Source organism: Mercenaria mercenaria, chromosome 16, assembly GCF_021730395.1.
Source record: "Mercenaria mercenaria strain notata chromosome 16, MADL_Memer_1, whole genome shotgun sequence".
Taxonomy (NCBI): Eukaryota; Metazoa; Mollusca; class Bivalvia; order Venerida; family Veneridae; genus Mercenaria; species Mercenaria mercenaria.
The window spans coordinates 44,844,317-44,867,849 of record NC_069376.1 but is presented as its reverse complement, the minus strand read 5'-3'; the positions used below and the strand labels follow the sequence as shown (position 1 = coordinate 44,867,849).

Genomic DNA, 23,533 nt, shown 5'->3' with positions numbered 1-23,533 from the left:
ATCCCTGGGCGAGACTCATCGTGAGGAGGTGATAAAGGGCAATGCGTCTGAAATCATTCGTCCTCAACCTCTGCTTCATATGGGAAAGTTGGCAGTTATTTGTGGAAAAAAGATCTGTACCAGTTCAGGATCCTGTATCCATGGTTCAACGTTAACAACTGTCCACCGTGTATTGAAATGCTGTTGAAAAACGGCGTTAAACGCAAAACAAACAAACATATATCAGTATCTTTTTTATGGAGACATATGTGTGATTGAAGATATGTTTAAACAACAGTACGCAAAATTTGTAGTATAATTAATGTATACATTAAAAGGAAAATATGAGATGATAAATCTGTCCTTGTATCAAGAGCATGTAAATTATTACTGCTAAATCATCATTTTACCATTTTGTCTTTCTGTGAATTCTAAGTGTTAAACTAACTTTGCTACAGAAAACCAAATGGTCATATAAGGGGGATTTTAGAATAGATTACTGCTACACTTTTTAAATAAAGAATGTTCTTTGACTTTAATATGAATTATACCATTAATATTACTACGTGTCCGAAGTAACTGCGCTAAACATTGTTTTTTACTGAAATATATCTTACTATGAGTAATTAAATATTAACAGTGCAACTATGAAATAACAAATCGCAAATCACAGTTGATGAAACAACAAGGATAGCTGTATAAGTAATAGAAAGATCATTGAAACTCGAAGGTAAACGATTTGTACCCGAGAGTTTTAATGTTCTTTCTGTTTTGTATCTTAGTCATCCATATATGGTAGTTGTAGGCGTTCCACAATGCCATATACAGCAGTTCAGTGAGTACTTAAGATCTTTGCTTTACAAATGTGTAAAGCCCAGGTAAAATAAGCCAATGCTAGAGCAGAAAATCAATAAAATACACTTCGCTGTCTACTGTTCCAGACACGCTGGCATACTTTCCTATCCAACAGTGCGGTAACTAGCGTGCGGGTGTTAAATACCTGCACACTTGTAGTTACCGCACCCTGTACTCAGAGTATACGAATAACCTGCACCAAATTTGTTAAGAAAAACACCGAGCTATGATACAAGATCAGATATACCAGCTTCTGCAATACATTAATTTCTATTGTTAGTTGTACACATCGAAAGTGTACAAGATATAATCTAAACAAAACGGAACATGTAACAATCAAAGTCTTTAAAAAATATTTGACTGACCAATTACAGGATGCAAATCTCAGGTAACTGAAAATACTCGTACAATAGTACAGCAGTTATTAACGTTACATAATAACAAAAATAATGTTCCCTTGCCATGGCAATAAATTCATTAAAAAATGTTGAACATATTTAACATTTATTTAATATATGCATGCATAATTTCTATTCCAGTGTCTGACTTGGTTGTTGATCAGTTGCATTCAAACTTTGCGAGAACATTTCTTTCCGGTTGGATTGAATGTGCTATGAATCTATTTCCGCTGAAGCAGGATTGTTTTGCAATATATTCTGCTTTGTCTCGGAAACCAGCCCCAACATAAATTCCATACATTTCTCCGTAATTGTTTCCAGCTTCTAGCTCTACACCGATGGCATCATGTCCTCCGTAAAAATCCGTCATAATTCTGATATCGCTCTGTGACTGGTCTTTCCTGCAATGAAATATTATGATTTTAGCCGATACTATACTAGACATTTTTTTTATATTAATAGTATGCCTGTATGTGCTTGTTGTTATTACTAGGCCGTTCGTTTATAGTTTTGTTTAAAGTACAGGACACATAATGACAATCACAAATTTCTGTTTCGTCTTGTTTTAATCTATACTTACAGTCGAAGAACACCTATGTAGGATACGGTGATTACTTAATTGTACGGAAATTGCTGAGCACTATCACATGTCTTTAGTTCAATATTTAATTACTCCCATCGATATACAAGCTTTTTGTCATCACAAGTGAGAATGTACTCGTTCATGACAAAAATATTATTATCCGTATTTAAGGTAGTTTTGCACTTTTGATAAACCGGAAGTGATGGCGTAACGTCATTTATTCGGAAAACGTAGAAGAAAGCCTGGGTTTGGCGGACGGAAATGAAAATAATTTTATGAATAAATGGCAATCCGCGACTTAATTTATCACAATGGCACTGTTACTTTCTTTCTAAAGTTAAAATATGGTATTAAAACATCTGACACGCTAAATTATTCAAAATCATGTCTGAAAAAATAGCTTAAAATTTTTTTAATGTGTGGTTTATTTTAATCATGGTCAAATATCTCAAAAATAAGCACACGGACCTATACATTTTATTTCATCAAATTATAGACCATACATTTATTTACGATTGCTAGAAGTCTCATTAAAATCTATGTTTTGAAAGTTGCGATTTTCCCACAGACTCCCATTATGAAAAATTACGTGAGGTCCATTTTTATTTTCAAATTAGAGTAGCAAAAATCAAGCGCACGACCCTATCATTCTATTTGCTGAATTTTCTAAATATATTCTGAAGTTTTGAAAAATCAGGGTTTTATTCTACATTATAGAACACATTTCGATCCAAACGTGCAGAACTACCTTAAGATTATATTTTGTGAATACCGATGAAGTTGACAAGATATATTTACCTGGTGACTAAAGCAGGACACTTGTCTTTTCTAAATATTTGAACGACTACACGAGTATTTTTATGACAGAAGTATGATGTGCACTAAGTATACCAAGTTTGGTCTTATTTTTATCTTATATCATTAACATATGAAAATGTATAGCATATTTAAAAAAAAAAAAAACATTTGACAAATCTGGAGAAATGCCCTTTCAAAAAAGCCTTTTGACAAGTTTATAGCTGCCTGTACGTTTTTCTTTACTGATTAAATTTTGTGGTCATTTTATCATAGTTTGATTATAAAGGGAGCCTAACTTTGTTTTTCTTTTGCGTTTCTTACATATTCACGGAGAAGTGTTTTGAGGCATTCGCCAAGAAGTGGTTTTGACATATCTGCCAGGATGAGTTGACACAGTCGCCAAAAGTCGATTTTGACTCAATCGCCTGGTAACGTTTTTACGTGTTTTAAACGCATTCACAAATCAGCGTTCTGACACATTCGACATAATCATTTTTAACATATTCATCACCAGGACACGTGTTGATGCATTCGCCAGGAAGCGTTTTATATTTATTCATCAGGAAGCGTTTTTAAAAATATACCAGAAAATCTTTAGACCTTTTCACCAAGAAGCAATTTTGATACATTAACCATGCAGCATTTTTGACACATGCGACAGGAAATTGACACATTCGCCAAGCACGTTCACAAGGAATCGTATAGATACATTCTCGCCTCGAAGTATAATATTATGCATGTAGACCCAAGCTACCTACCTCACAGAACATTTTCTTTGTGGACTTGTTACTGTAACGACCACAGTCACATTCAGCGGTGAACCAGTTGCCATGACACCTGGGCATCTTACTTTCAAGCAAGCAAACCTTGACGTGTGATTAACTTTAGACTCGGAATCTATTGGAGCTGCTGTGAAGTTTCCATATGCAAGAAATAGGTCATCTGCTTTACTACTAGCAGCTGTCAACACCGTGTCAAAATAGGCATTCTACATGTTGAAAAGATATATAATTTGATAATACGCAATTAGATGGCATTTTGGTAGATACTTTTAAACTTCATAATGCTTATAATAGAGTAAACCGTCAAATGAAATAGTTATTGAAAATTTACACATTGCAACGTTTAAGTTGTTTATCTATAACGGATTATGTGATCCGAAAATACTAATTATCTTTTCTGTTGAAGTTACTATTGTGCAGCTTTCAAAGAAGTAGTTTACTCAAAAAAAGTAATTGAGAAACCTGCACAAGTATTTTGATGTAGCAGATCTTGTTGTAACCAGATATGCTTGAAGCATCGTACCAGGATAACACGTCGTACACTTTAGATACTGCTGGATAGAAGTGTGGTTGCAGGTGTTCCTCTAACTCATTACCTGAAAATAAATTTGTCTCGTCTAATTACGCTGTAAACTTGCTATAAACCAGAGGCTTTTCCGGTATCAAAGATAAAATAATTTTAGGTTATCTTCTACATTGCCATAAAACAAATTATTGGAATTGTTTGAGGTATTAGGCCCATAATAGAGTACCTCCTTTTTGTAGAGTATTCAATTTCTACCATAAACCTACTTTGACTGCAACTTTCAGGGGGTCGTAAGTTCAAGCCCCACTGGGACCAAATTATTTTTCCTTATTTTCCTTTTTTCTTGTACGTTTTTACTTCTTTCAAGACTTGTTATTTATTTATTGTACAAACGTGGAAAAAATTCATTTGATAGGCGATTTCTTGCTGTGCAAAGTGAATTTACCTCTGAAACAGAAGGGGTAGAGTTAGATATCTTTAAAAATACTGAGTTAGATGCGGTGAAAGTTCTCTATTTTGCCTTCATTCTTTAGACTACATATTGTGGAAGAAACGTAGGTAGGTTTTACTTCTGCCCCAAGGTTATTTTTGAATGAAGTGAGCAAAATTCAAAACAGATCTGCAGGATTCGACCTTAATTTTTCGATGTTGCAGTTAGAATTCTGTCTCATTAAATCCTTTTACTCGAGGCACCCTAGAAATAATGATACTGACAGTTTTTACTTTAAGTTTAATAATTGTTTACCAATAGTTTGATGTTTCTTTCATAAAAAATAATGTAATAATGAATTATCTGCAAACGTTTTGGATAAAGGCCACCGCTTTGAAATTGTCTCTACTTGAGCATTAGGAAATACCATAAATTACACAAAATTTATAAAAAACGGCACGGTAAAAGTTTTTAAAAATTTACAATTAAGTGCGAAGCACGGTCAACTGTAAGAATATATCCAGCAAATGACCTTTTTAACATTACTATTAGGGGCCTAATACCTTAAAGTAATTGACTGTATAAGGTAATGAGTAGATCACTAAACAAACAGCTTTCATGATAGATATGAAAATTAAAGTTTGTTCTGTTGAATCGTTTTCAACGGTTGTCAAAAGGACAATATACCAATTTCACAAAATTGTCCGTAGAAATTCGAGGGGCATCTGCAAATATCATCCGCAATACAAACACCTCTATTCTTGCATGTTGGATCGCACTTCGGAAGTTCTGAAAAACATAATAATTTCATGATAATGGTAGTGACTTCTTACTTTTCTTTAGTTTCCCGTTTTAACCAAATAATCGTGCATAAACACATAAAACACTATCACATTCAACGCAGATAATGATGCAATCCATAATTTTAAGTCATGTTTAAGGTTGTGGTTTTGAAATACTTCTTTGATGAAAAAAAAAAAGAAGAATATCAACGAATCATTTCAAAAACTTTTTCAAGCGTGACGTCGCGTTGCTTTTCATTTTAACTAGGCTGTTTGAATTTTTCAAATAGAAGAGCTTTAAGTGTCATCATTTCGTCGGGGTCTGCGTCCGCGTGAAAAGTTGTTGCATGTGAACAGGTTTACTGTTCGGCCAGTTGCTATCAAACTTCACACAAAAGGTCGGTATCATATTATGACACAACCCTACCAGGTTTCATAACTCGTGATTATACCCCATTTTGTATAAGCACGTTTCACAGGAGCTACTTGACGACTGAATGTTTTCAAACTCGTCAACAAATATTTGGCAACATAACCCTTGCACACATTTTGTTAACTTATATAATTATCTGGGTTTTTTATCATGAACATGTTGTGCAACACCACACAGATGGTTTATGCCTTAAAATAGTAAGTAAAATGACTCCGACTTGTATTTTGGCAGCATTATGCCTATTTTACATTTTGTAAAATTTAAAATATCTTGTGAAACTTTACATGTAATATATTATACTAAATGATTTCAAGAACTATGACTTCTTGGTTATCTATAACGCCGATATATAGTTTACAAAACTATGCCACTTTTTCAACTTTTAAAACATTTTTGGTAACACTCTTGACTTTTGTATGTTAGCAAGTATTACAACGGAGAAATTTTAATAGTCCAGTGTTATATTTGAGTTGTTGGTCCTTATCATTTTATCATTAAAAGTTCCGCATAACTGTGACAGTTGCCTGTTATAAAATGTACAACATAAAGGTAAGTAAGTAAGTTTTATTTACGTCGCTTGTTGAAACGTTTAACAAGCTCTATAGCTTTCTGTGACCTATATTAAGAACAGTTAAAACCAATTATACTTACCCAGCAATTTGCTTGTACCATTACAGCTGGTCGACGAAGCAATCTGATAAAGTGCCTTGCCCAAGGACACACCGCAATGGGAGTAGCCAGGATTCGAACCAGGGGCCTTCACCTCCGTAGGTGAAGCGTCTTAGCCCTCTCGACTAATGATGTCAATATCAGTAAAATCACTTATATTAAACTTTGTTTACTTAAGAAAATTAAGAAATAAAGCATTTTAATGAACTCCTATTATTCTGTAAAAAAATAATAATAATACATGATTTCAAAGATATACCTTCACAACAATATCCTGTTGAAAGTGGCGGACAGCTGCATGCTCCGTCCATAAATCTGCCACTATTAAAACAAGTCATCCCACATGAGCCTTTTTCGGTTTTAGTTACACTTGTATCGACAACACTGTTTGACCAAACCAAAATATGATTTCTACATCTCGCGGACCTTTGTCTAACACCACCGCCACAGGTGTGACTGCACGAACTCCATGATGACCATGGTCCCCAGAATGTTTTGTAACATCCACCACTATAAATACACGGACATGAAGCCGCAACGACTGAAATATTTACAGCATTGGATTTACAAATGGAAAACAACAGGGGGTATTTGAAATCTTTTTCTTTACGACTGTACTTTTCAAAATACAATAAAACCAAAAACGGTGAATATCATAGTCACGTCCGATAATTTCACCCAACGTACTTCGTGTTTTACTGTACATTTAAAACACCACAACTCTAACAGTGATGTAACCTTTGAAAACTGTTCCACAGCTACTTTAACTTAAATAAGCATCTTAGAATGTTTTGCTTTCATTGTTTTATCTGTGAAGAGAAAGCATATAAAGATGTTTTATTTCGGCATATGTATAGGAAGATATACAGAATGTCTTACCTGTGGAAAGAAATACAACTGTTAAACCAAATAGCACCAAAAGCGCGCCGTTCATATTCAAGTCTATACAGATATTATACAGTTATTGTTTCCGTTATCGTTTGGCAAAGAAGATTTATTATGTAGCTTGAACATACTTTAGATTTATTTGATTTCCTGTCGTTCCATTGGTCAGAATAAATTTGTTTGCTGGCTTTGAAATTATGCCTATACACCTTAGGTCATGTAGTGCTTTTAACAGCTAAATGGTCTACTGTGTTAAAATATTATTATAATACCATTTTGGTCGAAGGTAGGAGCCAGTGAGTGTCATGTCACAATTTAAAACTTTGTCAATAGTTCCGCCCGCAATCATTTTCAGGGTTATGATAGTAGAACTTTAGGTAATAGTGTTTGGATTTAACATTGACAGATATTTTAAAGATCATGTTTATGTACACGTGAAACGCCCGCATTTCATTTTTCCCTGTTTTAGTTTTTTTTTTCCTTTTGAGGTCCTGACGAAAGACAAATGTGTTCTTCAATAAATTATCTCAGAAATAAAAATTATTTCTATTTTATTATTATTATTATTATTAGTGGTAGTAGTAATAGTATTTTAACGTCTTTTAAGTGAAATAAGAGACACATAGAATTTTCGTACATACTGAAACTTAAGTTTTATTGGTTTGCACGCGAAACCAATCGGACTGGATTTCTGTTGTAAATCTGCTCTTTCAAGTAATGATAAACTAAAACCTTCCAATTGCCTTTATATATACTGGTCGTTAAATTGATTGCCGGACATCTTTAGTATTAATCATTGATTTATATTTGTCGAGATGTTTAAGAGAGAAATGTTTTTACTATCATACAGGTTTGAAAAGTCGGTTTCCAATATGTAGCTCCCTTGGCACAAAGCTCAGTTTCACATGCGTATGATACGTGACCTCAGATTAGGAACAGAATGAGCAAAGAGATCGGTCGTCAAACTCACGGCCCCGGATACCTTTCTAAAGTTTTACAGATTGAAACAATGACATATTTCCTAACAAATCGGAATAAATAAATTACATGTGTCACTGTATCAGCGTCATGTAAAGGCGTCATAGTCTATCGGTTTGATCCAAATGTCAAATAGTGAGCAAAATATGAAGCCAGCAAGGTATTCGAAGTATGTGTAAGATAAAAATATTAGTCGTGTCGACATTTCGTACCAGCTATATCATTTCAACAGAAATTAAAAACACCGTTTTAAAGCACAAAAATACCAGATACCCCGGATATTCAACGGTACGTTTTTAAAGTTTTATTGTAGCGCAATAAAAGAATGACTTATCGAAGCACCATAAAACGACAGAATAATGTTAAACCATTTGTATATAAAGACCTGACACCAGAATATATGGGACTGTGTCGATATGTTAAAGTGTAAATATTTAACATATACTTGAGTTGTAGAGTGAGCTTTAAATAGTATATCGCTTTATACTAAGGTGTACTTTTGTTCAAAAAGGAAGTGCTTACTTCTTACAAAGAATTCTAATGCCATTGGATTTAAATGGTCAACAAGGTTTAAGTTCTTGAAAGCACACCCGCTTCGGCGTCACGTGTGATATATGACAGGGTGAATTCCCATCATATATTAGAAACGACGGGTTTATTTTGCATGATTTATGGCTGCTACTCAGCCAAATGAAATGATTCAGCAAATAAGCAGAACGGCTGTATAAAAGAGGCACTGGTGATCTTTACTTTAACTCTGAAGACAATGGCGTTGTATTTCGCTTTTGTCATAGCATTTTCTTCGTTTGCATATGGTGCTGCAGTAACAGGTACGTCAATTTAAGATAAAATATTATTATTTAAAACCCCTCTTTATCAAATATTAGACCACCTGGCTTTTATCAAAACATGACTAACTAGTATTGTAGAATGGATTTTGCATAGATATGTTAATGACTTTTCATGATTTGATAAAGACCAGGTGACCGATCATTTAATAAAGAATATTTGTAACAATTATTCTTATATCTGATATCCCGAACTAACAAGGTAAAATTTTTAAGATTTTACCTCTTTTTACCATAGAATTTGAAAATGCAAGTACTGTGTTTCCATGGTTTCAGGTCCAGCTGATGTTGTTCTGCTGTTGGATTCTTCAGATGGTTTCAGATCAAGCTATTTCGAAAAAGAAAAGGAGTTTGCTATAAACTTCATCGAACAAATTTACAACAGTGAAAACAGAATCGGTCTGTATACGTTCGGGAGGCGCTCTCATGTTCAGTTTGATTTGAATCTGTATAGCAGTATCGACCAAATGCGGCTTGCCATTAACCACATGTGGTACAGCACAGGGAATGGCAATTTGGAAGATGCAATACACTTTACAGTCGACAATGCATTTACTGATTCGGTAGGCGACAGAGAATGTGTTCCAAATATGCTTCTCATCTTGACTCACAAAACGGTGACGGACCCTTTAACGATATCGGCAATTGAGAGCAAGCTTACCGGAAAGATTATTCGTACTATTATATTAAACATGGCAAACGGTGATGCGACAGCTGATTTTGTGCAGATGACTGGCAATTCTACACGTATAGTTGACATACCGAATTTGGAATCCCTACTTTCGGCATCAACGACGATCGCGAACAAAATGGACTCAGGTTTTATTAATTATTCAGTGTCCTACCTTGTCTTAACTATTCATTAATTTTAGATAAAAAATTGAATCAAATAGCAATATCCATGTATACTACAGAGAGATTGTCATTTTGAAGTTGCTCTATATTCCTGCAATATCATTACCGATAGGGGTCACAAAAGTCAGCGGTTTAGGTAGCTTACTTGTATTTTGAATTATTGCCTCTGAGTTGAAATCCCGTCAAGTAATCAAAGGTATGGCTTTTACTGATCTACTGAAATATTTGATTTTCTATCCATGGTACTATGTTGTCTTGAAGTTGTAACTGAAGCGTAAATTCGCGATATGACATAGACGGTGTCGATATGATAAAGTATCAAATAGTCATCCCAACTTCCTGACTTATTAAGTGAATAATATTTCAACATAAATCAAATTTACTTCTCTAAGATTTACCTAGATCTGGTTGCGGAAAATTAACATCTTGGGGTGAATGGTCATCTTGTAGTCTAACATGTAACTTTGGACAGAGGTTTCGTTTACGGGAATGTGTGAAGGAACACGACAGTGATAAGGACTGTGAAGATATGTTGACTGATGATGAAGTTTGCATGGATGCAACCTGTCCAGGTAATGCTATTTTTCAAGATAATTGAACAAGAAAATTATCAAAATATAGCATGCGTCGACTGTCAAATACACGTATATTCTTATCTTTTTCTCATATTTTATCGATTGTTTTTCTTTAGAACTTTTGATAAGTGTGTTGTTTCTATATATTTATTCTAGTATATATTTTCATGAACATAAATTTGTATCAATGTGTTAGAGGCAAGCAAACATATGTACTACCTGAAGAAAAAAACGCATCGTTCTATATGTACTGGTATTCAGATTCGTTACCTAAAGGAAAAGTTTAAAAAAGTGTTTATAAGAATAAATATAAACAAACAAATACGTTTTGCATTTTGTTCTAATCATTTTATCTAGCATATTGTCTTCCCTTACCTCTTCAACACGGAAAAGAATATACAGAATTGAGACGACGTAACGTCGCCGTCAACCTTGTGCAGCGTTGCAAACCAGTGTTACAAACACGTGACGCATGTGTAGTAATAGTGTGCGTCTAAACTTACAGATATTTTTCTGATCATTTTTCAGTCGATGGTGGTTGGAGTTATTGGGGAAGCTGGGGAGGATGTTCCAAGTCATGTGGAAAAGGTACTCAAAACCGTTATAGGACATGTACTCGACCAGAACCATTCGGTGGAGGAAACTATTGTGTTGGCACATCAACAGACACGAGGAACTGCAATGACTGGTCTTGTCCTGGTATCTTGTCAGTTTTCTGTCCATTTAGATATATGCTACAAAAATGATTTCTGCTTATTTTGTGTACATGTTTAATCATCGCTGTCAAATTGAGTACAGTTTTATGTTGCATGAATCTTGAGTGTATATGATCCGATACTATATGTCATCACATGATAGACTGGAAAAGGTATATTTTTCTTATCTCTAGTGCCATGCCTACTTTTAATATTTTGTCTTAGAGGCAAACCTTTCAGTGAATATAAAAAGTAATTGTATTAGTTCCCAGTCTGGAGAGAAATATTGTCAACATCACAGATGAACGGAAAAAGATAAGTTTTGGTATAAGTTCCCAATTTGTAGGATATTATTGTCGAATCACAGATGAACGGGAAAGCGGTAAATCCATAAATCAGCGCTGATATATAGTATTACACTTCAGATTGTGGTAAAACCTGCCCTCCTGGTGGACAGCTCTCCTCAGACTGTCAGCTGTGTAATTGTGCTAGCATAACTCTCTATGGATGTGTAATGGATGACACAGACCAAATAGTTGAAGCAGCAGAGATTTACCTTGCATCAAGACGTAATGATCCTGTTGGAAAAACTGATATATTTGGCAAGTTTCGGGTTGATGGAATTTGTATTATGAATGAGAAGATAGTTGTGCAAGCACTTGGCCATAAAAGCTTAGAAGCTGTACCCTCTGAAGTGAACCTTACACACTGGACACTAAATGCAACCATCGAAACTTACGGTGAGCCAATTAATAACGTTTTATAAAAATGTGACATTTTTCGACAATTAGTTTTGTCTGCCCACGTCGGTCTGGTGATAGAAATAAATCAATAAACTCAATTTACTTATAGATTACAATACGCCCTCCAGCTTTATGCTTATGCAGGGATAATATACATATTCGTGTATTAACGCTTGCTGAAGCGTCGGGAAATTATGCCTACCAAGACCGAAACAAACGTATAATGAAGCTTTTCTTGCGTAAGAACATCTCACAGACACTACATGTATCGTTTGTTATATGTTTTGTCATTAAGGATACTGTTCAGTTTCATTTACCATTCCGATTGATTTATATTTAGATAGGTATATGTATAACCATAACATACAAATCAACGAAACTACCAGTGATTTTTATTTCTTTTTATTTCAAACATGACAACAATGACAACAATATTTTTGCAACATTTTTAAACTGGGACATATTTCAAAAATAATGTTTGTTTGATTTATTTTTAGTACGGCTTGCCCGCTTAGCTCAGTAGGAAGAGCTTTTGTCTACGGATCGCGGGGTCTTGGGTTCGATCCTCGGGCGGACCGTATGTTCTCCGTGACTATTTGTTAAACGACACTTTGTCTGAAATCATTAGTCCTCCACTACTGATTCATGTTGGGAAGTTCGCAGTTGTATTGCGGAGAACAGGTTTGTACTGGTACAGAATCCAGGAACACTGGTTAGGTTAACTGCCGGCCGTTACATGACTGAAATACTGTTGAAAAACAGCGTTAAAACTAAAACAAATTTTTAGTACAATATCGAATTGAACAACTCAAGAGAACGTTCTCCTTTATCTTATCTAACTACATTGTATTATAAAAGCAAGCTACTTATTATCAGTCTTTACCAAAGTAGACGTTTTTATTTCAGTGGCGCCTGTGTTTAATGTAAATCCTGAAAATAAGATACGACTGGTTGGTCAGGATTTTACCCTCTGTTGCTCAGCGGTGGGTCATCCTTCTCCGTTAGCGTACAAATGGTATGAACCAATGAATTTCTAGTTTCATTTAACATTATGGCTCATTAATTTACTGGAATGTAAACAGCACTGTATATGCAAACTTGATTGAAGGAAGCAGCTGTGACCTTATTCAGTTGTACTGTTTGATACGCAACATTTTAAACTGTTAATTTAAAACAGGTTACGATTCGATATTTTTTTTCTCAGTACAATATGTTATCTAGTGGTATTTTAATACTTATATACAACATTAAGAATATACTACAAACTTGACAAAGAATTTTATCATAATCATTTTTTTTTATTTTGCTATTTAAATAGATATAAAATGACAAATACTTAAAATCTTATACATTTCAATGAGTCGTTGTGCAAAAGTTAACACCTTTATCTTTTGTGATGAGGTACAAAAATGGCAAAGAGCTCGAGAATCAAGGAGTTGATGGCACGTTAACAGTTTTGTCTTCTACAAAAGATGATGCCGCAGTTTATAAGTGCACAACAGAATCAGAAGCAGGGATATCGCAGTCATCAGAAGCCATAGTTTCTATTAAAGGTAATACCGGGGTATATTCACTCCGCTTATATTCCCCACATCTTTTAAATTGTGTCATCACGTGGCTGGTGTCATTGAAATGAAAATTAAACAATTAAGAACTTTTGCGATTATTTTAGCGTTAAACATTTGACGTTGACAGTACAGATGATGTTGATGAATTGACTCAGGCTATAATAAGTATATAAAGAGGCAGAAAAAAATGACAACATTATAAAATGAATCTTATTTCCGTCTCTTTCCGTACTGAATTTATTAAACTCGTTGAATACAATTGATACCAATGCTTCAAAAAAACTTGCATTTTATTATTTTATTGCATTCGCTAAATAAACTCTATATTAATTCAAAGACATTCTTTCAAATATATTGAATCTTCTTTATGTCATATGTATCAATTATGATAATAACATCAGCAATATATCTGATAAGTTCATAAATAACAAATACATGTGTAATTTACAAATTCATATAAATAAAACCTGTTTTGACAATACACGTATGTATATCATTTATAATAATCATTCATCATCCTTACTGCATTCTGAGATATATTTCTTGGTCTAGATGATTCTGTTGACTCATGTGGTCCACCACTGCCGAAAGTACAACCATTACCGGCAGGTTGTTTTGAAACCAGCGATGAAGACCAATCCCCATTCATTGATGTTGGCACCTGTGGAAAGTCTGCGTGCATGTCAGCTTCACTCCAAGACAATGGAACGTGTTCAGACTGGTGGCCACATTATTGTTGTGATGTGCATGACACTGAAATGGTTGACATTACTTGCGAAGGATTTACATACAAAACTGCACGGGTAACATCTTGCACATGCAGACTCTGTATATATAAGACAACAGTGTCAGGAAGAGTGACTGGTAAGGAAAATGGTACAATAGTTCCGATGCAGCTGGGGGCGATTTACATAGATAATGAGGAAGTTGCAAAAACAAACATGGCCGGATTTTTCAAATTCGAAGTAGCAAAGGGGAAGACAAGATTAGTTGCAACTTTTCATGACGGTTTTCGCAATATATTCCTTGACGTCACAAAGATTATCCAAGTAGTTGAGGGTATAGATAATCATGTTACCATAGTTGTTCCTCTGAAACCCGAACCTATCTCTTTCAATCCCCATATCGGGACTGAATTTCAGTTGGGGGCGAACAAAAATGGCGATTCGCCTCTTGGTAGTTTACAGATTCAAGAAGATTCTATCGTCACGCTAGACGGGGAGCCATTTGATGGTACTGCTAAAGCAACAATGCATTTTGTCGATCCCAGAGACAGAGACAGTATTGATTCAGCTAATGGTGACTTTGTTAGCGAATCACCTGATGGTTCCTCTGTTCCTCTTGAAACATTTGGAATGTTTCAATTTGCAGTCAATGACGAATCGGGAAATCCTCTGAAAATAAACAAGCCTATGGCGTTCTCCTTTGATGCAGAAATCTTCAAAGTAACACTTGATGAAAATGGAGAACCTGAGCTTGCTCTGTGGGATTACGACGTAAACAAAGGCGTTTGGGTTGAAAATACTAGACTACATTTCGACCAAGATCCTACCGGTAGAAAACTTCTCACAAAAACACTTCGTGCAAATTTCATTCCAAAAGATGTTCCCCCAATTGACCATTATGGAACAACAATAAAACGAGTATGGACTGGAAGATATACAAATTGTGATAAAAGCACTAAGATTTATGAGAATGTGCCCGTGAAGAACAGTGATGCTAAAAGAGGAGCTTGTTTCGTCAACGTTGCAGTGTATGAAGATTTTTCTTTAACACAGCCGTACTCTAAAGGTGATGCAACCATTACAGTTTATACAAGGGATAGAAACAAGGACAAATACATAGGAGTAGCTTCAGCACCTGCTATAAATGGACAGGCATGCATAGCGACATTTTGCGACAACTGGGTCACTATCAGTGTTCACAATGGTGACAGAGAACTCCTTCGGCCAGCTCAGCATTCTTTACCGTTTGGTTACGGCGAAAGAGAAATCAATAGAGAAGTAGAGTTTTGGGCAGTGGATAGAGGACAGTCATATAAATGTCCCGAAGGTCAAACCTGTGTCGGTCCAATGTATCAGCACAGAGACAGTTCAGATTGCAGAAAAGTGACACCAATGGATTCGACTTTCAAATTCAAATTTGCCCCGTTTACACGTCCACCACATGCCGATTATGCGGTTGGTTCAAATAATGTCTTTGACAAACTGTTGTCATGGTATCCTGTCTCTCCAGATAAGGTGACATTCCGGTCATGCTTCATGAAGGTTCTTCTAAAGGTAATTTTGCTCAAAATGTTGTTGTTGTTTTTTTTTATTTACAACCATATGCTTAAATAAGTCTATTGTAAAGATTATTTTAATAAGTAACACATAAAACGTATACAATAGAATAGATAACATTTATATATTTTTGTTTATTTGTTCAGACTCATTTTTAATTTATACAGACACGGAAATATTATAGCTTTTTGTTCTTGTCGAAGATCCAAGATGATCTTCCGGTCATTATGCTTACTTGGTAAAGCCATCGATCTAAGGTTATAAAGATAGAACGGTTATATCACACGGAAGAATTCTAAATTCTTTTAAGGTTAGAAAACTCAGTGATGACGGTCACATAACTCAGTCAATCGACTTAAACATTTGGGCACAGAGCCTTCATTGATATAATGTGTAAAACACTGTGTTTTGTATTATGTTTGACACGTCGCAAGTTTTTTAATATTATGTTTCTGTTAAACCTCCATTTACTAGTCGGTAATATATTTTACAGATTGACGACGCGTATGATATACGACTCGTGGCTAAAAGTTTACTAGACACGTCAAATGGACAAGAATTTGGAACCTACAATGTCGGACCAATTCCTGCCCCTGGCTCGTCAGATGATTCCGTTAGAGGAGCTTGTCTTGAATTTAGATGCCCTGGATACGTCAGAAATGGAACACATGAATATTTTGACCTAGCTACACTAGTTGAAGCCCATCTGACAACCAGCGATAAATCAAAAGCATGTAAACTTAGGTATGATCATCCACTTTTATAAAATTAAACGTATGTGGCTTGAAAATAATCACTTATTTTCTGTATATGAAAATAAATAATTTGCAGTTAGAACATATGCCAACTCTTATATGCCTTATATAGAGAGTACGATCTATAAAGATTAGTTTAAAGAAAATGGGTCTATGATAAGAATCGTTGATTTCTGTTTAGTAACGTATTCTCAGTACATGACTCGGCATATTCAGATTCGGCATATCTTAGATGGCCATGTTTGCTACTAACTCATAAGTTACATTAATGACCAAAATTCTCTTAAGATTATATGTATTTAGAGAATAAGTTAACGCTAGTATTGCTCATCCTTGCATCAATTCAGAACCCTAACCCAGATCAATGGTGTTACACCAATTACAAATCCAACACGAGGAGATACGGGATTTCGGTTTAGAGCAGTACCAGGCACAAATTATGGTCCGATATTTGGTGTATACATTAGTGATAAGTCAGCGGACGAGGTGGAACAGTTCTGTAAAAGTGGAACAGATGCTGGCGCAGTCCTAGATGGGAAAATGGATCCTACAAAAAACGCGGCTGTAGAGTTTGATTGTTTGTAGAAGTGACATTAAAAACATTTATTTACGGTCGTAGAGTATCACTTGATTTAAATCAAAATTTATGCACGTATAGCTTTATATACACATTTTCTTTCTGATCCTTTACAGACTATTTTGATTTCAATAATATCTAAAAAAAAATTGTTGTTATTAATGCATTCGTAGTTTTCTATATATGTATACATATTGATCCTTAGCAGATTATTTTAAATTCCTTGAGTTACACTCTAATATTTATTTTAATAAACAAAGCATGACGCTGAACGTTTGAAAAAAAACTGCAATTTTAAGTATTTCCTTGTATTATTTTATTTAAAAAAATTTTTTTTTATACATATTTGCATGTCGACAAACATTCTTACTGTTGATTGTTCTTACACTGTCTTTCAAGGGACATATATGCAAGAAAAATGAAGCATGCACAGAACATTTGAAATAAACTAACATTCAACGTAATGTACTTTTTTTCTTTGTTTATCAGTCACTAACATCAAAGGGCATGCTTACTATAGAAGTGACCGGTAGCCCCGTTGAACATGTTCGTGTATTTTCGTTTAAAGTGGTGTTCCCGTAATAAAAACATTAATTTCCGAAGAATGTAATATCACCTGGAAATTACCAATTATCATTACAGGTCCACTACCTTAAATGAAAAAAGATCAGAATTGCTTACACAAATGCGTCAATTTATTTGTTCAGTTATTAGCAGGAGTATTGAGATTTTGCAACGTACAAATAAATTTTTACTATTTATTGTAGAATGTATATATAAATGAAACAATATTTCAGCTCTATAGATTTTATTATCCAATAACAGGAAGTGTTCCACAAACGGCATTCGGTGTACAGTCATATTCAAAAGCAAAACCTTTATTAACATCCATAGCATACTCGGATCCTAGAAAGTCATGCCCGGTGAAGCACCTTGCCCTGGCATTACGGCTATCAAATGACATATAGATACCTTCGTTAGGACCGTAGTTCTGATGTGGGCTGAACGGCGTGACTGATGAAAATCCGTATGGTGTTATGTTTAACATGTTTGTGTTCTTAGACCTTAGAAAAAGAAAATAAAATATAATAAAAAAAAATATAAGAACGAAATAGATAAATAAAATCTTCTACAAAATCCTTTGGCAGTAATGGAATGGAATGGGACCAAACAAAGTGTTCGGTTTAATTATATCTGTTAATAAGAGGTTATAACACGTACAACATCTGCAGGCCTCTAGCACCGGTTTTAAGCGGGATTTTCTTGCACATGAAGATTCAGTTTACGCCCATATCTTAAAGGTCAAGAACATATAACGGCACCATACAAAATACTTTCTACGACCACCGTAAGGCACTTAAATTCTATTATTATCGTGACATTTTAAAGGAGACCATTTTCTAGAGACAGTACCTAACATTTAAAACACATAGATATGAAACTCAGAAAGATTTGAAATGCATGCACATGTCTATTTATCGCTCAAAATAAATATATTTACAATATTTTAACCAAACAGAAAAAAATAAAATCACAGAAACTCTTCTTGGACACGTAAAGCAGAACTATCAAAGGGATTTAATATAATGGGTATTTCCTATTTTTGTGTATTTAATTATAGTTTCAATAGTGATCTTGATTGCTAAGCAATGCTCCAATATCATGGTACATTAGAATATAGAACAGTGGAGCAGTCCGATAGAGTATTTAAGTCCTGAACAGGACTCGAACCAAGGATCTCTCACAACTAAGACGTACACTACCACAGCACTTTAACATCAGATTCCTATATCTAAGCTCTATAAATGTACCCTTATGCTGTACATTACGTGAAATGGAACAAGTTTGTCACGTGATCAGAATACCAAGACTGCCTCACAGCACTTAAATACTGATGTTATGATAATAGATACAATATGTAAGAAGATCCTTTAGAAGCATAGATTGTAGCATAGATTGTAGAAAGTTGCGAGTTCAAAGAAAAGTGACCTGCAAACCTATAACTTTCATTGTTTGTTGGATTCTTCTTTTTAAAGTGTTAGTTTTAAATATGAGCCCCGTCAAGCATGAACACTATACAGAATTCATCAGCTTATTGTCTGCAGTTGAAAAGTAAGAATCAACTGTTTAAATATTCTGCAGCATATACACAAATGATGCTTTTAATCTATAAGTTGCAACTGGAATAAAAATTATTATAATTTTCGTTGCCAAAGCAACGAATAACAAAATTAACAAATTATTATTTTAGGAGATTAATGATAAACAGATAATGTTATTATGATTGTTAGGCTTTCTTGTCAGTTTTGACTTACTTCCGCAGGTAACATACAATTAATTTACTTCAAAATGATGCGTAAATGTTGTGTAACAATATCATGAAAGTGTGTATGTCGGGCTTATACTTTATCACTTTATCCATTTATTCTTGTAAAGCAAAAAGGGAGTTACCTTAAGCAACAGCCTGTCGTTGGACCACCGTTTATTGTCCCGTTAACATATGTATGCATGTCTTCCGCAGCTACATAGTGTACAGCCGGACATCGGAAGAGGATACAAGCGGCCCTGTCGCTCGTTTCAGCTTTACTGATGTCATATTGTGGTCCTGTATAAAATGTTCCAAGACGTTGTCCCGAGGCTGAGTTCAGAAAACTTGTTGTTCCAATACTTAACTGTGGTGAAAGCGTCTGGGAGAAAAATGTACCATAAATAGAAAGAAACAAGTGTTTCATTAATCTGTTATACTATTAAATTCGTTGGTGTATGAATTGTTGATAGCACGGTGTATCTAAGCTTAAACATGTAAACATGAACAGCTAGCTTTGGTCATCATGGCTCGACGACGGATATATCATAACAGAATGAATTCCAAGATTTTTCAATGTCTTGAATGTACCCACATTTTCAAAGCATCAAAAGTAAACATGGAGTAATGGTGAATAAAATCTAAACATTTGTTTATAATATCTACAGGTAATCTAGTATATTTAGGAATAAAACATAACTTTACTCTATTAAAAATTAAACTAGACCAGTACCTTGTGTTGTTGGTCGTCTTTTCGGTTTTATCAGATTTAAACTGTCTAATTAAGATACCTAATTTGTACAGTATCTGGCAATATTTGGTTAGTATGATTAAGATAAATAAAATGTTAGAAAGATCGGTAAAGCTTACCTTTCAAACATTTTTAACATTCGCATACTCACCTAATATAGCCAGCTCCTTTACATGTACTTCTTACATAGATAAAGTACATACCATTAAAGTACATAACATTTCATACATTTAATTTGAAATAAAACTATAAAATATTAACATTAAAAAATCTGCTTAATATACCTTAAAGGATGTCGGAGGCCTTATCGTAGAATCAAATTTTGTCATTTTTTTCTAATATTTTTTTTCAGTACCTTTATCTTTACTTTCATGTAGCATGTCCTTCTGTCGTTTCCTAATCCATAATACCAAACATATCTATCGGTTGGGTCATCGTCAGTAAGTGGTGAAACTGTGCCATTTAATACATCAGGAATAGATATATAAGAGAACACAAAGTGGTAATCGTTCGGATTTGCATTTATACACTGATCTTTCTCCTGTGAATAAAACACAGGTCCATTTCTCCCTCCAACGATGCCCCATGGATATGTATAAAAGAAGATAAATTCATTGTTATACTTCAGGTCAAAATTAAAGAACATTGGAAGGCGTGATATTTGCATAGACTTATTTAGTGCAAACACTCCTATACCATTTTTCTCAACAAAGACAAGACCTTCCGCTCGACAATGAACTAAAATACAAGCCTGTCCATTTGCGTCAGTTAATCCATCCGAGAAACCAGTATAATTTACTTTACCACCTTCGCCCTGCGCACGAGATAATATTGTTACTTTTGCATTTTCAAGTCCGTAGCGAAATGACGAAGAGTTGTGAACTGTTACGTGTACATAGCACTGGTCGAAATCATTAGTTACTGGTACGATCCGTCTCACAGCTACAGCTTCCCCTCCAATTGTAAAATTTTGTAATTCCCGCCTAGTCCTGAGGATAGCCTGATCAGCTGCAGATACACCTTGCAATAAATTGAAATAAAAGTTTTAGAACAAATAGCTACACAATATATCACAATATCAAAATATATGGACTACTCCTGCATCCAAATGCATTTAAGTTGTAAATACTTATGTGCAATGCATATTAAAACTTAAGTCATTAAGAGTAGATATTATTAAGTATCATTACTCAAAAGCTTAAACTTTATCAGTTAAGCAGGAGATGGATTCAGTGATCCTATATGTATTATTAATAGATTGAAACGCCATAGCCTTGGCATTTGCTCGTCTGTGGATTCAAATTGTAAAATCTTTTCCGCACTAAATTTACAAAACGTTTTAGCATGTGATGGCCCTTTCACACTTCCGTACATTCGAATTTATATCACGAGAGTCATTTTAAAAATATGACTACAATTTCCAGGTTAGCATCTCTCAAATGCAAAAACATTTGATACCACAGGCAAATCCGGAAACTTTTAGACAACGTTAAGTTCGCAATCTCTCCATATATACTTGTTTCTTTACAGATCCTTGTTCGTTTTTTTTCCACGCATATTTTTTTCAATGATGAAAAGCTCAACACTAGACATGTTTTAGTCGTTAGAAAAATTAAAAAAGATTCCTCATTAACAAAATGAGACGCCCACGCGCATGCTTGTAGGCAGAGAGACCCATACACGTGAACCCTGAATGTAGATCAATGCTTTTAATTTTCAAGTTTAGCTTGTGCTCTATAAGTTTCGCCACTTCAGTTAAAAGCTGATAACACTTAAGTTGTTGCCAAAAACTCACATTGACTTTACAAGAGTATATAATTATTTAATAAGGATAATGCTTCTCTTCATGCTTGAAATAGTTCTCTTAAGGTATTAGGTCACTAATAGTAATGTTTACAAAATGGCCTTTGCTTGGTATATTCTGAAAGGTAACCGTGTTTTGCACTATTTTGCAAATTTTAAACAACCTTTACCGTGCCGTTTTTAAATTTTTTGAATAACTTATGGTATCTCCTCAAGCTCAAGTAGAGACAAATTTCAAAGTGACAGCCACTATCCAAAACGTTTGCAGAGAACTCATTTTACCATTAATTTCAATGGAAGAAACATCAAACTATTGGTAAACAATTATAAAACACAATATAAAAATGCCAATATCATTTTTTCTATGGTGCCTCAAGTAAACGGATTTAATGAGACAGAATTCATACTTCAACACTGAAAAAATAAGGTCGAGTGATGTGTTTCTGTTTTGAATTTTGCTTACTCCATTTAAAAATAACCTTAGGGAAGACGTAAAACCTACCTAAATTTCTTCCACAATCTATAATCTAAGAGTGAAAGCAAAATAGAGAACTTTCACCGTGGGTAATTCAATATTTTTAAAGATTTTAACTCTACCCCTTCTGTTTAAGTAGTAAATTTTCTTTGAACACAAGAAATTGCTTATAAGATTCATCTTTTTCCATTTTTGTACAAAACATCAATAATAAGTCTTAAAATAAGTAAAAACTTACTAGTAAAAAAGGAAAATAACGAAAAAAAAGTTGGTCCCAGTAGGGCTTGAACCTACGCCCCCCTAAGAATAGCAGTAAAAGTAGGTTTATGGTAGAATTGAATACTCTTCAAAAAGGAGGTTCTCTATTAGTGATCTAATACCTTAACTTATATAATTTGTTTTGCAAAAAAAAGGAATTATTTACATTATCTCACCGAAACAGGACAAGAAAGTCTGAATTTAGTGCCCATATTTTCAGACATTGATAGTGCTACTTTACACATTAATTTTTGATAAGCATCAGATATATGAGTACAAATATTTTATACAGCCAACGTCATTTTGTTGAAACTGTCTTTACCTAAACCTTATATGCAAAATTGAACGGTAAAGAAAACGTGGACAAATCTTCAATAGAAACACACTTATTCGCAGAAATAGAAGTTTAGTTTATACATAATTTATTTTAGGTCGATTGTGAAGGAAGTTCTACAAGTTATATTAATCACTCTCGACACTTCATTCCTGATGGAATCCATCGCCACGAGGGTATGAGAGAAGAGGCCAGTTTCCCTTTTAATGCTGAGCGCCAAGCAAGGGAGCTACTGGTACCATTTTTTCACGTCTTTGGTATGACGCGGCCGGGGATCGAACCCACGAGCTCCCGCACTCGAAGCGGACGCTCTACCACTAGGCTATCGAGGCGGTTAAATAGAAGTCTAATCTACTGTTTGAAAGATTGCTTACCATGAAAGTAAACGACTGCCGTCAAAACATTGAACGTAAGAATAAGCATGACTGCGAAGGTGTTAATGATAGCCCAATACGACTATCAGAGACAGTTTATTCGACATAAGTTCGTCTTATCTTTTATATCGTTTTGGCGTTGTGTAGGTCAAATACATGTGTTCATTGTAGATTTATGTCAATTGTTAGAGTACTGAGTGCACTTACGACTGACCTAAATGAGAATATTTAACAATA

At 34.5% G+C, this 23,533-nt stretch overlaps 3 protein-coding genes across 3 annotated transcripts; 1 reads left to right on the top strand and 2 right to left on the bottom strand.

Annotated features, from left to right (window-relative positions):
• Window positions 1-220: 220 nt before the first annotated feature.
• On the bottom strand, window positions 221-7,266 carry LOC123541494 (uncharacterized). Its single transcript, XM_045327027.2, has 6 exons — window positions 7,115-7,266; window positions 6,495-6,776; window positions 5,039-5,140; window positions 3,858-3,991; window positions 3,372-3,601; window positions 221-1,633 (listed from the first exon to the last, which is right to left on the bottom strand). Exons 1-6 carry the CDS (start codon window positions 7,167-7,169, stop codon window positions 1,393-1,395), a joined length of 1,044 nt encoding a protein of 347 aa, XP_045182962.2. The 5' UTR covers window positions 7,170-7,266; the 3' UTR covers window positions 221-1,392.
• A 1,483-nt stretch (window positions 7,267-8,749) lies between these two features.
• LOC123540790 (cartilage intermediate layer protein 1-like) lies at window positions 8,750-17,614 on the top strand. Its single transcript, XM_045326074.2, has 10 exons — window positions 8,750-8,928; window positions 9,223-9,765; window positions 10,194-10,373; window positions 10,905-11,075; window positions 11,497-11,811; window positions 12,721-12,829; window positions 13,216-13,367; window positions 13,935-15,661; window positions 16,158-16,408; window positions 16,767-17,614. Exons 1-10 carry the CDS (start codon window positions 8,865-8,867, stop codon window positions 17,002-17,004), a joined length of 3,750 nt encoding a protein of 1,249 aa, XP_045182009.2. The 5' UTR covers window positions 8,750-8,864; the 3' UTR covers window positions 17,005-17,614.
• A 174-nt stretch (window positions 17,615-17,788) lies between these two features.
• On the bottom strand, window positions 17,789-23,419 carry LOC123541023 (uncharacterized). Its single transcript, XM_045326368.2, has 4 exons — window positions 23,297-23,419; window positions 20,408-21,072; window positions 19,448-19,683; window positions 17,789-18,060 (listed from the first exon to the last, which is right to left on the bottom strand). Exons 1-4 carry the CDS (start codon window positions 23,343-23,345, stop codon window positions 17,808-17,810), a joined length of 1,203 nt encoding a protein of 400 aa, XP_045182303.2. The 5' UTR covers window positions 23,346-23,419; the 3' UTR covers window positions 17,789-17,807.
• Window positions 23,420-23,533: the final 114 nt, after the last annotated feature.

Coding starts and splice junctions, on each gene's coding strand:
- LOC123541494 (XM_045327027.2), bottom strand. CDS start 7,169: ATGAACGGCGCGCTTTTGGTGCTATTTGGTTTAACAGTTGTATTTCTT. Junction 5,141..6,494: donor AACAGGATATTGTTGTGAAG/GTATATCTTTGA, acceptor TATGTTTTTCAG/AACTTCCGAAGTGCGATCCA. Junction 3,602..3,857: donor ACATCAAAATACTTGTGCAG/GTTTCTCAATTA, acceptor TTCAACATGTAG/AATGCCTATTTTGACACGGT.
- LOC123540790 (XM_045326074.2), top strand. CDS start 8,865: ATGGCGTTGTATTTCGCTTTTGTCATAGCATTTTCTTCGTTTGCATAT. Junction 8,929..9,222: donor ATATGGTGCTGCAGTAACAG/GTACGTCAATTT, acceptor CCATGGTTTCAG/GTCCAGCTGATGTTGTTCTG. Junction 16,409..16,766: donor TCAAAAGCATGTAAACTTAG/GTATGATCATCC, acceptor GCATCAATTCAG/AACCCTAACCCAGATCAATG.
- LOC123541023 (XM_045326368.2), bottom strand. CDS start 23,345: ATGCTTATTCTTACGTTCAATGTTTTGACGGCAGTCGTTTACTTTCAT. Junction 19,684..20,407: donor ACATGAAAGTAAAGATAAAG/GTACTGAAAAAA, acceptor TTTTTCTCCCAG/ACGCTTTCACCACAGTTAAG. Junction 18,061..19,447: donor ACGACAGGCTGTTGCTTAAG/GTAACTCCCTTT, acceptor TCTTTTTCTAAG/GTCTAAGAACACAAACATGT.